We start from the raw sequence: 14141 nt of genomic DNA, 5'->3' as shown, positions 1-14141 counted from the left end.
GCCAGGTGGAGGGCAGAGGGGCACCGCAAGAGGAGCCATAGGTCACCCACCTGAAAGTCCTGAGAGCAGAAGAGCTCAAGGTAAGGGCTCGGACAGGACAAGGTGGCTGAAAACGCGCAGACAAGCAGACAGTAGTTAAGGATTTCAGAACAGCTGGCAGAGTTTCTGGAAGTGATTTACAGGGTGAGATGACTCACCCAAAATTAAAGGGGCCTGAGGGGAAAGGGTCTGGGGAAATTCACCGGGAGACCCTGCAGCTAAGGAGCCAGTGACAGCTGGGAAGATGTCGAGAGGAGGAAGGGATCCGGGGACTGGCAGGAGGGGGCTGTCTGGGGGGCTGCAGAGCCTCATTCGACTCTCAGGTCTGCTCCCTGTCAGCCGAGTCACCTGGACAGCTCATCACCAAACTGCCCTCACAGGGCTGCTGGGTGAAATGAGAGCCCGCAGGAGGCACCAGTGCGTCAGCCAGCTGCCTGCCCAGGGGCCTGGGGCTCATGCCTGCTCGGACACACACACACACGTACACACACCCTGCCACAGATGGGCCATTTGCCTGGGGACCCCTTGAGAGATCTGGGGTGGTTCAGACTGCTGTGCGAAACAGGGCACATCGCTGAGTCCAGAGTGACCGATGTCAGTGCGGGGCAATTCAGCGGAGGCCCAAGCCCAGACTCCAGCCCCACACATCCTGCTCAACGCTGGGAAAGGCGCTCCCCCCAGGTGCCCGACCAGTTCCAGCACGACCGCAGGCAAGCCCTCAGCAACTCCTCTCCCCACACTCGCCAGGGCATCAGGCCAGAACAGTCGCCTCTGCCAGACAACGGGGTACCTTCCAGCCTCCCCCAGAACAGCCCAGGCCTCCTTGAGGCTGCTACCCTGCCTTAGACAGCCAGGCCAGAACACACGGGCCAACACGGCAGAGCCCGCAAAGCATTTCAGTTCAATCCCACAAGGGTGTATCAGGCCCCTCGTAAGCTGCAGGCACTGTGAGGGGCAGTGGAGACCCAGAGAGACCCCCTCATTGTCATGGGGGTCTAAACTGTGCCTCTGTGAACCCTCACCACAAATCATGAGGCAGACACCATCAGCTCCATTTCACACATGGGGAAACTGAGGTTCAGAGGGAAGACGGATGACTGTGCCGCCCACCAGCAGCCCGAGCTCACTGGGGTCTCACCGTGTCCAGTACGGCGGGGGTGCAATTGCCTCTAGGGGAGCCACTCCCATACTTGGTCTGGAAACTTGAGGCCTCCACATTACAGTGAACGGGGGCCTTGCTGCACCGCTTATGCGACTCCAGCCCACGGACATGACCTACAGCGAGAAATATGCAGGGTAAGCCCTCTTCCCTTGGGCTCCAGTGAATTGACATTCTCTAGCTTTTCCCAGCAGAATCTGCCCGGGCCCTGCAGCAGGGTGGGGGGCCGTCAAAGCAGCGAAGTTTCTGAGGAGACGATTCTCTGGGACTCATAACCCATTTTTAAGGGAACCCCAAAAGCAGAACGTTTTTGAGCCTGGTCCTCGGCAAGCTGGCAGTCTCTGGCTTTTCAGACACATCAGAGGCATTTTGCTAGTAAGATAAAGGGCGGGCTCAGAAATGAAGGCCCCGGGGCCTTGCTTCTTTCCGGGTTTGTTTCCTTCTCCTGAAGTGGTGATGGTTTAAAGATGTCCCGCTTCCCTGACCCAGGAGGTTACGGCTGCTAAACTATACCAGCTTCACTCCTGGAGCATCTGACGGATGGCTCGGCCTCCCCCTGCCCTCTGAGGGGGTTGCTGTGCAGAGCCTCCCACCCCTATCGGTTACAACACTTGGCCTGCTGGTGCAGATTCCCATATGGCTCTTTCATCGTGTGTCAACTGACATTAAACAGGCAAGACCTACCTGGCTGCGATCCTCTCCTCTCTCTTGCCTTCCCACTAAAACGGAAAAAATGACTCAGACCAGGGCCCTCACCCCCTTATCCAAACACTGTACGCACAGCTGAGCACAGGGCTCGGGACTTAGCCCCACATACCTCATCTAAGAAGCATGGGGAGGGCACTGCGGGGCCCGGGGCTCAGGTGGCTCCGGAAAGTGGGTGCTGACTGCCAGGGACCAAACACACTGCTTCCTCCTAAACCTGCCCGGCCTCCGCATCAGTCAGGCCTGGGAGACGGGTGGGGGGCGGGGGTCATCCGTGAGCCTGGGCAGCTTTCCCCAACCTCCTCCCCTTTCAGCCCCCTGCTGCCAGGACGAAGACCCCAGAGGGGGAGAAAAACGGTCCCCACCTCCCTGTGATTGATGTCCGCCCTCAAATCAGACTTTAAGCATTGGGCCTGTTCCCAGGGAAAGCCGGACAAAATGAAATTTCCATCGCTCAAGTGCTATTTTAAAGGCTCCAACTCTGTCTCTTACTCGCTAGGCAGCTTCTGTGGGCCTCAGTTTTCTTGCCTGTAAAACAGGGCTGGTGACTCCTTCCTTAGAAAAAAGGTGACCAGCATAAAACAGTGTTAAAAGTGCTTAGGAGGAGGTGACCAAGCCAGACAAGGAAGTCCCAGGGAATCCTGTTCTTTACCGTGAGAGAAAATTCTCGAAGACACGCCCCCCGTGTCCCATGTCTTTCCACCTCAATTCCCAGGCCCCTTGTTCAGCTCTGGAGGGGTCTTGGTGAGTGCTGGGAGCCCAGGGCCGGCTTGGAGCTCAGCCGCCTGGCACCCTCCAGGCCCAGAGGCTGACCTCCACCCGGTCGGAGCGGCGGGTGGGTCCGAGAGCCTGCAGGACAGCCAAGTCAGCGCCTGCCCCCTCTGTCCCAGCTCAGAGTGCGGAAGAACTCCCACCCCCACGCGCCTCCCAGCCTTGGACGGCAGCCCTCCCCAGGGTCTGGGAACCCTGCTCGCGGGCCAGGCAGCTGTTTGCAATTGGACAGGCCTTGGCCCAGGAAGGGGAGGTGGGAGACTGGCCACACGGAGGGACCCACGGTGCTGCAGGCAGGGTGAGGACAGGCTGAGCCAAAGCCAGGGGCCCCAGCTCAGGCCTGGTGTTCCCCGCCCCCAGAGCACGCCTCCTCCCTGTGATGGTCCGAGGGGTACTAAGGACACAGGAGGGTGTGAAAAGGAAGAAAAATGGGAGCATCTCCACTTTGGACAGGCTTTCATTCTGCTTCTGGTGAGCAAGGAAGCTTTAAGAAGTCCAAAGCCCGCTGTTTGGCAGCATAAAGGTTAAAACCATGGGCCTCCGGGTCTGGTCTGGGCACTGTTCACCTGCATCGGGCTGAGCACCCCCATCATAGATGCCTGGCAAACAATGGTCCTCAAATCCACGCTGGACAAAAGGAACCCTGAGACAGCAGGCCTGAGACCTTCTTTGGCCCTGGGGATCTCAGGACACATCTGTGAGGCTCAAACACTGCCCCTGATGGTGGAGACCACTGGCCTCCCTGCCCAGCTCGGGACACAGGGCACAGCCCCCCAGTGGGCAAGGAAGTCCATCCCAGGGTCCAGACACCAGGGTCTGGACCCCCTGCCTCTCAGCAGCCTGAGACCCCAGGAGCCCCAGGTCCAATGGGCCTGAGTTTATTCACCTACAGAATGATGCCAAGGCCAGAGGCGAGAGCACTGGCTCGGTGTGCCCTCCAGTAAGACTTCCAGTTCCTTCCAGGAGCCTGGGCATGTCCACCATCAGCGCCTGGCACTCCTGGCCAACAAGTGGCCTGTGGTAACTCCCTGGCATTAAATGCAGTGGAAGTTTTGACAGCGCCCCTGCTCCGGGTAGGACCTGTTATCTGCAGCCCCTCAGTCATGAGCTGGGGCCTTGCACTGAGTGCCCCTCTCCGGGTCCAGCTGGAGCCCTGAACTTGCAAGTGGCAGGTTTGTTCCCACCTTACAGACACTTTGGAAACTAAGGTCTCCCTGAGCTCTGCCAGCAGTGACGGTAGAAGAGAACAAGGACACGTTGTGAGGATGTGGTGGTAACAACAGGACAGCAAGAGCAGTTATCCTGCCCTCGCAGAGGCCTTACAGCCACACGCAGTCTCCCCCTTCCCTCCCTGCGGCCGCCCCTCCAGGTGTGCCTCTGGTTTGGAGATGAGCTAACTCAGCTCAGAGAGATGAAGAAAAGCCTTTCGTCGTTCAGCAGGCCCCATCCCGCACTACTGGCCCCCAAGGCCGCCATCCCCGTCCAGGGCACCTCATCTCCTGAGCATCCTTTCAAACATCAGAGTGACAGCTGTGAGCTGGTGATGGGGGGGCCCGCACAGGGAGAGGCGGCCAGGAGGAGGCCAGCCCCTCCCACCCTCTGTGCCTGGGGTTTCCCAAAGTACAACCACTGGTCCCTGGCATTGGAAGTGGGGGGCTGGCCCCTGGTTCCCAACCAGGCCCCAGAAAACCCATCTGAGCACCCCCCCAGAACCCCCCAACCTGGCAGGAAAAGGGACCTGCTCTTCCACCTCCTTCACACCCAGTCAACCCCACGCCAAGGTCGACTCAGAGGATCCACCCTGTGCAAAATGCCAGCAAAGCTGCTGCCTTCGGACCAGCCCTCCAACCGGGGACATCTGGGGGCCAGGGGCTCCCCTGCACAGCTGCAGTGACAGCGCACAGCCTGAGGGGGGCACCCCACAGTTCCCCTCACCCTCTGGTCGTCACCCACAGCCTCAGGCTGAGCCAAGTCTGGCCACACCTTATCCTCTGCTGTTTGGCCCCAGCCAGCTCTCAGCAACGTCTGAAGCCTGGGGACAGGGAGCCCAGGGAGAGGGCCTCCTCCGTGCGGTCAGGCTGCGTCTGGGCAACCCACCCAGTGCACTGCAGGCCCTGCCAACAGCAGACCGAGGGCTGCCCTCCCATCTCTGGAGCGTCCCAATCTGGCTGCAGCTGACTGAAGAGCTGCGAGCCTGCACCATGAGCCCAGCCCACGCTGTCCTCAGGCCTAAAAAGGACAAAGAGGGTGGTCCCTGGTCCTCTCTGGTGCTAAGCCCCAAGCATCCCAGTGACGCGACATGAGTGAGGTCCCCTGCACAGAGGCCACACATGGGCATCATGCATTTAACACATGGCATGGAAATTAGAAGGACCAGTGCTGTGAGCCAGGTAGGAGGTGGGGCCCGCGGTGCAGGTCCAGGCTGACAGCCTGGAAGTTGCACACCCTACCCTCCCGCCTGCGCAGGGCACGCTTCCCTGAGCTCTGCCTCCGTGTCCTTCAGGGAGATGCCCCACCTCCCTCCCACACTGACACCTCACAGAGCCAGAAGCACCTGAGCTGGACAGCCTGCAGGCACTCCCAGCCGGATAACACGGGGATGCCGATGCCGGCTGCGTGAGACGGGACGTCAGGGATTTGCCTCAGCGAGCAGGGCACAGGGGAGGCGTGGGCAGTGGCCAAGGTCGGCCGGGGCTGCTCCTGGACAGACCCACCCTGTGGACTGCGGGCACTGGCTGTGCTGTCTGAAATCTCTCCGGAGAACAACGACAGTAAGAGCGACACCCTTGGAGCCAAGCCTGCGGGGAGCCCTCCTCCTGAGGCCCCCTCCCCTCCAGTCTCTGCCCTCCTGTGGCCAGCTCTCCCCCAGGCCCGGGAGGAAGGCGCAGCGCCTGGGGCGAGCAGGGAGACAGGGAGAGGCCCCAGCAGCCTCCATGGGGCCCCCCACTGGCGATGCTGAGGTCTGCAGCTGACCTGCGCCGGGTGACGGAGGCCAATCCCTCCCACACCGTCCCCAGCTCCAGACCCTCCCTGGGCATCGTGACCACCCAGCAGGGCCCCTGTGAACCCCGCACCCACCCGCCACGTCACCTCCCAAAAGCTGGTGCCATGGCATGGGGCTCCCAGGGCCCACCCGAAACCCGGCCACTGCCCCGGGAGGCTTTTTGAGCTAAAGGCCATTATTTAAACGAATGAACCTAAATAACATTGATAATATTACTTGGTATAATATATATTGTATCAATAATAATCCCCAGGAAAATACTACGCTTAGAAATCCCGCTTCCCGCCCGTCCATCCAAGGACACGCACCCCCCCGCCTTCTCCAGGCGGACACCGTCCAGCCTGCCAGGGAGAGAGCTGATGTCCCTTTCTCCTTCTCCGAACACCACCGGCACACTGCTTCCCCCTCTCCTCAGGTGAAGCAAGCACAAGTACCCCTGACACAGGGGACCGACGCCTTTACCTCCTGTCCCCAGGAGGGGAGCTCAGAGAGGGCACAGAAGGTGGGGCGGGAGCCGCCCCCCAGTCCGGGGCTGTAAGGCAGCCGGCTTTCCCGCACCCATTTGTCTCCACTGCACCCTTCCTCTGCGAGGCTCTAGGCACGGCCAGCTCTCCCCATGCCCACGTCTGCCACCCCCAAAGGGCTCCAGGAACTGACCCAAGTGGGCCCAGCCCCAGCTGGGCACTTGGGGCACAGCGGCACCACCATCCTCCCAAAGGAGGCCTGGGCGCTTGGCAACACGGACCTACAGCCGGAAAGCCGAGCTCACCACACACCTTGATGTATCAGCATCAAAGGTGAGACAGGACAGAGGCCCTGATGCTAATCCCGCGAGCAGGGCCATGGACCTCTTTCCGATGCACTAGACCCCTGGTGGCACAGGATTCTCCCACGGCAACCAAAAGCTGGAGCTGCCCAAGGCTCCTCACTCGGCACTGGGGAGGGCAGCTCACGTCAGGATATGTGAGGCTAACAACCTCCACCCTATGGGGACATGCTTACCCTGGAAGGCAGCAGGCAACGGGCACTCCTTTGTGCCAACTGGGCTCACAGGGCCGCCACCTGCCCTCTGCAGGGTGGGACCAGCCCCACCGGACCCAGGGCTGCGCTGAACATCACAGTGCTCCCCAGGTGACACTGCACACCAAGGCCTGGCTAAATATGACCGGGAGCCAGAGGAAGGACATATGGGGGAAATTGCCATCTGCATCCTCGAAGGAGCCCCGTCCAGCTGGCCCCGGGGAGGACCCCCAAACCCACAGGCCCTGGCAGAGCAGGTGGGTCTCTGAGGGTCTCTGGTTGGTCAACGCCCCATGGGGGCTTGCAGGTGCCCCCCTCTGATGGGCTGGTGGCTCCCTCTAACCGGGCGGGGCACACCCTGCCTGCTACTGTGCTATCATGAGCCGCTTGGCACTTCACCGGATACAGCCCTCTGGTCGGGGGTCTGATGCCGCCACAGCACTGGAAGCTCCATGGGGCCGGGCCGCTCACCCGCTGCTCACCTGTGTGCCCACTGCCCCGAGCCGGGCACAGGTCGGCACTGCGTCAGAGGTCCACAGATGCTTCCCGCATAAACACAGTCACCCAGACTTCTCGAGGAGAGGGCCAGCCGCTCCTGCATTCCCGCTGCATCCTCCACAGGGAAGGAACCCCACCAAAGCTGGGACCCCCGCCCCACGCCCAGACACCCCGCCGGCAGAATGGGGGACACCTGCTTCCCACCTTCCATTTAGGATGAAATAAGCCCGCTGTTTTCCCACTACAAGGTCAGAGTTTTTACATTTAAGTCACTCTCACTATACATACACAACCTGATGCCATTTTTTGGCATTTATTAAACTAATAAAGAAGTCATTAAAATCTCTATTGCCAAGGTACTGGGAGGAAATACCAGGAAAAAAGTGAAATGTTCCCCTAAAAGACACAGGTCTAGATTCAGAAAATAAAGGAGCCCCATTTCCTGGACAAGGATGTCCGTGGAAACAGGCTGGGCCCACCCTGGAGGTCCATACAATAAAACTGGGAGAAAAGTGGGTCAGACTGTGGTTTCATTTCTTAGGTCTGAGTCACCAAAGAGTGGCAACATTTACTCCTGATGAGAGGTTATTACTTAGGTTGGGAACCTGCCAGAAAAACTACTGGGTGAGTCAAAGCTGATGAGGTAAAAGCTCAGACTATGTGACACACACACAGAGTCACCCCCCACACACCACACATCCACATGCACCCACGTGTCCGCACACATCCTCGCATTCTGTCAGCGTGCCTCCCACCACCTGGGCCGTCTGAGATGTCAAAGCCCTGGCCTGTGCCCACCGCAGTGCAAACTCTCCCACTGTACCAGCCACGACCCACAGACATGTCTCCGCGGCAGAGGACCAGCATCCCTGAGGAGGGTGGGGCTGGTCCATTCCTATCTCTGAGTGCCCAATTCCTCCCTGTAAAGTGGGGGTGGCCTGAGGGGGAAGGGGCACTGCCCTGGGGACCCTCCATGCCCAGGCTCGGAACCACAGAAGCTGCAGTGAGTGATCTGATCAACTCACCAGGGGACACTTTATGAGCCATCTCTTCTCACACTAACCAGTGAGGGAGGTGCTAGTGTGACTGTCCACCAGAGAGAGAGGGATTGACTCACCTGGCCAGCCAGCAGGCAGAGCCAGGAACTTGGCACTGCACCCCATACTCACGACCCTTATAAAAACCCTACAGGAGTTACAATCATCACTGCATTCTCACAGATAGGGAAACTGAGGCACAGGAAGGCTAAATGCACAGCCAGAGGGGGTAGAGCTAAGATTGGAGCACAGGCCATCCAGGCCACCTGCCCCTGGCCATCACCCACACTGGGGTCTTGCTGTGCCCTGTGGCAGGGGCACCCTGCCTACAAGGGTCTGAGCAGGCTCCGCCTCCCAGATCTCAGGATCTCCGCCAGCCAAGCCAGGCCAGAAACCTTAGGGCTAACATTTGGCAAAGTGCTGACACCAGACAAGTGGGTTGTATGGGAGAATATAAATACAGGAGACAGAAACTATAATGTAACATCGCCCTCCTGTGAGTAAAAACAGACTCACCAAATTATCGGACCCAGCTGGACCCAGCCTGTCCTGTGGCAAGACCACCGCCTCATCGGTGCTGTAACTGCCCCTCCCCTCCAGCAGGCAGAAGCACCACAGGAGGCCATGTGAGCACATGGTCATGTGCATGGGTATGCACACACACATGCTCATATACACGTGGACTCCCCCAAATGCACATGGTCACATCACACACACACGTACAGACACATGGGTCCATGCAAACCTGCACAGCACATGCACGAGCTCCAACACACATACACATGAAAACACACATGCATGTAGATCCCTCGAGTGGGCATGAAGAGCACCTCGTATGACCCATATAGTGACCCCACGAGGCGGTATAGGGAAGTGGCTCCACAAAGCAGATGCGGGAGCGGCCCAGACGACGCAGCTTGGGGATGACAGAGCCTCAAGGGGGTCTCACCAGTAGCCACGGCCTCCTTTGACATACCTTCCTCCACAGTGATGCTTCTGGAAGACTTCCATTAAGAGAGATCATGGTGACACTGTGGTCATTCCTTTTGCAAAAATACCACCGAAAAAGCAGCCATAATAAGGCCCATGCACCCTGCCCACCGTATAGCAGACATCCACAGTGCTGCCTCCCGTCCGTCTCCGCCCTCTCCACCAGCCACCAGCACAAGCGCGGGGCTCTCGCCATTTCCCAGACAGGAAGACTGAGGCTCAGCAACCGGCCGCAGAGCAGCCACCCGAGCAACGATCAGGAGCAGAGAAACTCGGCGGGCACTGGCCTCCCCACTGTCCACGCTGTCCCTGGGGCCCAGCAGTCAGACTGCCAAGGAATGTCCCCTCCCACAGCCAACTGTCTGCCACCCAGCACCAGAACCCACAGTTATGGCTGGTGGCCCCTGCACCCCAGCTGAGGCTAGTGGGGGCCGCTTCACTACACCGGCCACACATGCAGGCCAGAGAGGGTAAGGAAGCCACGTGTCCCGCTTGTCCCTCTCAGAGACCCCCTCTTTCCCACAGCAGCCACTTCTGCTGGCACAGCACTCCTGGGGCAAGCATGGTGCTGGGGGCACCCCGCCAGCCAAGCTAATGAGGGACTTCCCAGCCAAGGGAAGCAGCCCCAAGGACACGAACGGAGTGTGGAATGTCCTGCCAGGAAGGAGGGGTGGCAGGGACTAAACCCAGAGGCAGCAAGGGCACCTGCTATGGAGGCATTTTGGTGCATTTCTGGAATAAAAGGAAGGGGAGAGGTGAGGCAAAGGCCAGGGTTACCATCACCTCCTCCAGGAAGGCCCCCCCAGATCTCCCCCAGGGGGCCAACCTTCCCAGACTGTTTGAAGTGACACTTGGTGTGAAAATGAGCCATAAAATTAAGTGTCCACATGTGTGCCGCCCATCAGACTTTAAGCTGCAACCCACCGCCTTTGCCTCTGCCTTTGCACAACACTCCAGGCCAGGTGCAAAGGCACAGCCTTCAGGGGCCAGGCAAGTCGTGCCGATGAATCAGGCCCCTCTTGAAAGCATTAAAGTTAAAAAGGAGGGAAGGAGGGAAGGTGGGAAGGAAGAAGGGCAGAAAGTAGCCCTGTGTTGGTCAGATGCAATCACCATCATGCCAGGGCCACCTCCAGCTGGTTCGCCAGGCTCAAATGCAGCCCAGACCACCAGGCCCCCAGGGGAGACTGATAACCGAGAAGATAAAAAAGCTAAGGCACCGAGGCACGGCTGTGCCAGGCAGAAGGCAGCACTCACTCGGGACCTGGGCTCAGAGGTCAGACAGAGCCAGGATCTGGGGTCCCTGCTCCCCACATCCTAGGCCTCTTGGCGCATCAGCCTTCCTTCACCCTGGGCCTGTGTGAGTGTCCTGAGATGACATGGGCCCAGGGCCAGGCATGTGCCAGCAGATGCCTTGTAAGCATCACCAGGTGGGATGTGCTTGGGGTCGGGCCCCTGACTCGCTCCTTAAATGCAAACCCAGGGCCCCAGTGTGACCACTGCCCCCATCTGTGGGGCACCTCGACCCTCCAGGGCTCATCACTAGTCTGCCTTCTCTCTGTCACTGTTCTTAAGTATGAGGGGTGGGCGCCATGGGTGTCTGTTCCCCACGCCTCTGCTCCCCCCAACAGCATCTGTGACCCAGGGAGGAGGCAGCTACAAGACAGGGCGGGCCAGCCAGAAGACAGGGGCAGGCCAGGCGAACATCAGCTGTGCTGGGCAAGGGTGTGGCCATGGTGAGAGTCCAGAAATATCTGAGGGTGGGGCAGCGGAGCAGGCCCTGGCCAGCACCCCGGGAACAGCCCTGGAGCGACATCAGAGGACAAGGAACTTTGTGCTCCAGCATTGGGAAGAAACTGCTGCCTAGTCCCAGCACTGGGCAGCCCCAGCTCCCCCAGCCCCTGAAGCCTGGTCCAGCCGAGCGGGGGCTCCTCCCGGGGCTGTGCTTTATGGGAGCAGGGGAAGGGGGAGAGGATGGAAAAGGATGTCTTTCCAGCCAACTTGATTGAGTCAGAGGAAAGTTAACCGTTTGCTATCTGTCAAGTCCCACAAAACTTGGACAACACTTCCCACAAAATTACTGCAAAAAGCAATCATGTGACTGGAGGCAGCCAACGCCGTGCCACAGAGATGACCTCAATTTCCAAATATCGGGGTCATGTTTCACTTCACACACTTCCCTCCGCCCGTTAAGATGTTAAACGGCCCCAAATGCAATCTTACTTTTCGTTCACTTCACACACTTGGCCAAGAAGAGGGCAGGAAAAAGAACCATGTTCGGAGAACACTCGGGAAACATCTGGGGGATCGCAAAGTGAAGCAAAGGAAAGGCGCCTGCTGCCGACCTCTCCCCACCGCCCCCTCTGGCTGCGCACCGAGGATGACTTCAAAACGGGTCCCACCCTGGGAGGTGGGGAAGGGCTGTGGCACCCATCCAGGGAAGCGGCCTCTTCACATGCTTCTAAACGCCTTTTTGACAAAAACAAGATGTGCAACTCCACAGCCAGGCTCCAGGCAGCTGCCTGGGGCCCAGCTTCTTGGGGTGGCGACGCCCCTGCAGGATTCCCTCCTGGGTTCCTGGGAGAAAGTCCATCAGAGTTGCTGGCCACCATGCGTACAGGGCCCCATCCCCACCCTGCTCCACACCACTGTCCTGGGGGCCTGTGCCATCCCCACTGTTCCAGGCAGAAACACAGGGCCAGTTTGCCAGGGTGTCGGGCGTGGGGGTGTCAGCCAGGGATAAGACCAGTCCCTAGAGCTAGGCCAGGCACCCCACCCTTCCCTCTAGCCCCTGATTGGCTGGATGCTTTGATTCCTGCTCACCCTCTTTGGCCCACCAAGCACTCAGTGCCAGGGAAAAGGGAGAGAATATCTTAATTGGCAAGTGGAACATGGAAAGTGAGTCTTTCCACATGTTTTCACATTTTGAAGTGGAGGAGAGAAGTTGGGGAAAGAAGTGGTGCCTTCCCCCCGGATGGCTGGCCGGACTGGCTGTGCCCTGAGCCCCTGCCCCGTCCCCTGCCCCTCACTTCCCCTGACCAGCGGCTGTGAGCCTCATCTCCCCACCTGCTAATGAGGGCTCAGGGCACTTTCCGGGGCGTCTGGTGACTATGGGTGAATGCAGATCCATCCATCCTGCAGGTACCCCCAAAGGTTATGTGTGGAAATCACTGTCCATTGGGAAGCCAAGGTGGACGCAGTGGGGGATGCAAGAATTCGGGCAGGCACCGGGTCCTCAGGGCCCCACCGGCGCCCGCACCAGAGGGCTCCTTCTAAGGGCAGGCCCCTGGCAGACGGAGTCCCATGGCTGTGCCCCACCTGAAACCACGCACACTCGGACTCCAGGACCAGTTCCTGGCTTTGCTCCACAAAGCCCATCTCCCGGCAGCAAACCCGAGAAACACTGCCTCTCACGGCAGGTCTGGGGGTGCGATTAGAAGCAGGGCTGGGAGCTTAAGATTCTGGGATTCCCCCCAGCGTGCCTCTGCACCCCAAGCCTGGACTGGAATTGACAGGCTGTGACTCTAGGGGGCGACCCGTCCCGGTTTTCAGAAAAGTTCTGCCGGGGGCTGAGTGGGCCAGAGCTGGGCGCTTGCGATGTGGGCCAGGGAATGCGAAATCTGGGGACAAAAGTTGGCCGGCCTCTGGACAGCCCCCCCTTACTGGTCCGACCCGGAGCCCTCCGTCCGGCTCGCAGGCCAGCCCCGGCCGGCCGGCCCGTTTGGCGCGAGGGGCATTGTGCCGGCGTTAGTCCCTCTTCTGGGCCCCCAACTAATGGCCTTCTGAGTCCCGGCCCGCGCATTCCACAAGCCAAGCGGGAAGGCGGTGCAGGCGCGGCGGGGACCGGCGCGGCGCGGGGATGACAGCCGCGCCCCGCCCTTACCTGCGCGGCTCGGAGGCGGCGCCCACAGCAGCAGCAGCAGCAGCAGCAGGAGCGGCGGGGTCAGCGGCGGGACGCGGGGGCGCAGAACGCCGCGCGCTTTCCAGCGGGTGTGGACGTCCATGCCGGCGGGGCGCGGGGCGGGGTGCACGGGGACGCACTGGGGCGCGGGCTCGGCCCGAGCGGCGGGCGGACTCGGCGGGGACCAAACAAGCTCAGGAAGTCATGGGGGCAGGCGCCGGCCCGGGCTCTTTGTGGCGGCGGCTCTCCGGCCGGGGTCAGCGGGCGCGCTCGCCCACGGGCGGGAGGGCTGGACCTGGGCCCGCGGGGCGGCCGGGACCCCCTCGGCGCGCTCGCCCTCGCCGCCTCCAAGTCCCCCCACTCCTCGCCGCCTCCTCGCCGCCGCCGCCCCGCGACCTGCTCCCGGTGGGCGCTCCGCTCGGGCGAGGTCCTGCGCCAGCCGCGGGGACGGGGAGTGCGGACCTCGCCTGGGGCGCCGCGCACTCTCCCCCCTGCGCGCCCGCCCTCTCCGGGAAGGCACCGCGGGGGCTGTCGATCCCCGGCCCCTGCAGCGAATCAGAGCCCGGCGCCGGGCCGGGCCGGCCGGCCCCCGCCTCCCACTGGGCGCCGCGGGCGAGGGGGTGGGGACGGCGGGCGCGCCGCGGCGAGGAAGGGGCCGGCCCGGGGCGGGAGGCGGCGCGGGCGGGGCGGCCCCGCCTCCTCCGGCGCGCGCTCCCCGCCCCAGGTGCCCGCACCTGGCCGAGCCCCAGGCGCAGTGCGGACGGTTCCGGCGTGGATCACTTTGGGTCGAAAAAAATGTGCCTCTCAGCCTGCCTAACTTCTTCTTCTCCGTGGAGGACTGGGGGACTCCTCGCCTGCTTGGAGACTGAACTTCCAGTCCAGCCAGATCGGGGCGCCCAAGACTGCGGCGGACTTGTCTGCCCGGACGGAGGACCCGCCCCGCCCCCTGCCTTCACCGAACCGCACGTTGGGCGTTGGTGCCCCGGTTGGGGTCTGACTTTCTAAGGGATCCCGAAGGAG

General features: G+C 61.0%; 1 protein-coding gene across 8 annotated transcripts in view; it reads right to left on the bottom strand.

Annotated features, from left to right (window-relative positions):
- COL5A1 (collagen type V alpha 1 chain) overlaps positions 1–13580 on the bottom strand; it is a 151050-nt gene extending 137470 nt beyond the window's left edge. For all 8 annotated transcript variants that reach the window (XR_005027954.2, XR_008996686.1, XR_008996687.1 and 5 more), the window contains exon 1: positions 13104–13580. Coding sequence is in view for 5 of the 8 variants with exons in the window: in XM_036901442.2 (XP_036757337.2) it covers positions 13104–13224 (121 nt within the window). In the remaining 3 variants the exon portion in view is untranslated. The remainder of the gene's footprint in view (positions 1–13103) is intronic.
- Positions 13581–14141: the final 561 nt, after the last annotated feature.

Source organism: Manis pentadactyla, chromosome 3 (genome assembly GCF_030020395.1).
Source record: "Manis pentadactyla isolate mManPen7 chromosome 3, mManPen7.hap1, whole genome shotgun sequence".
In the NCBI taxonomy this organism is placed as follows: domain Eukaryota; kingdom Metazoa; phylum Chordata; class Mammalia; order Pholidota; family Manidae; genus Manis; species Manis pentadactyla.
This window is presented reverse-complemented; position numbering and strand designations above follow the sequence as displayed.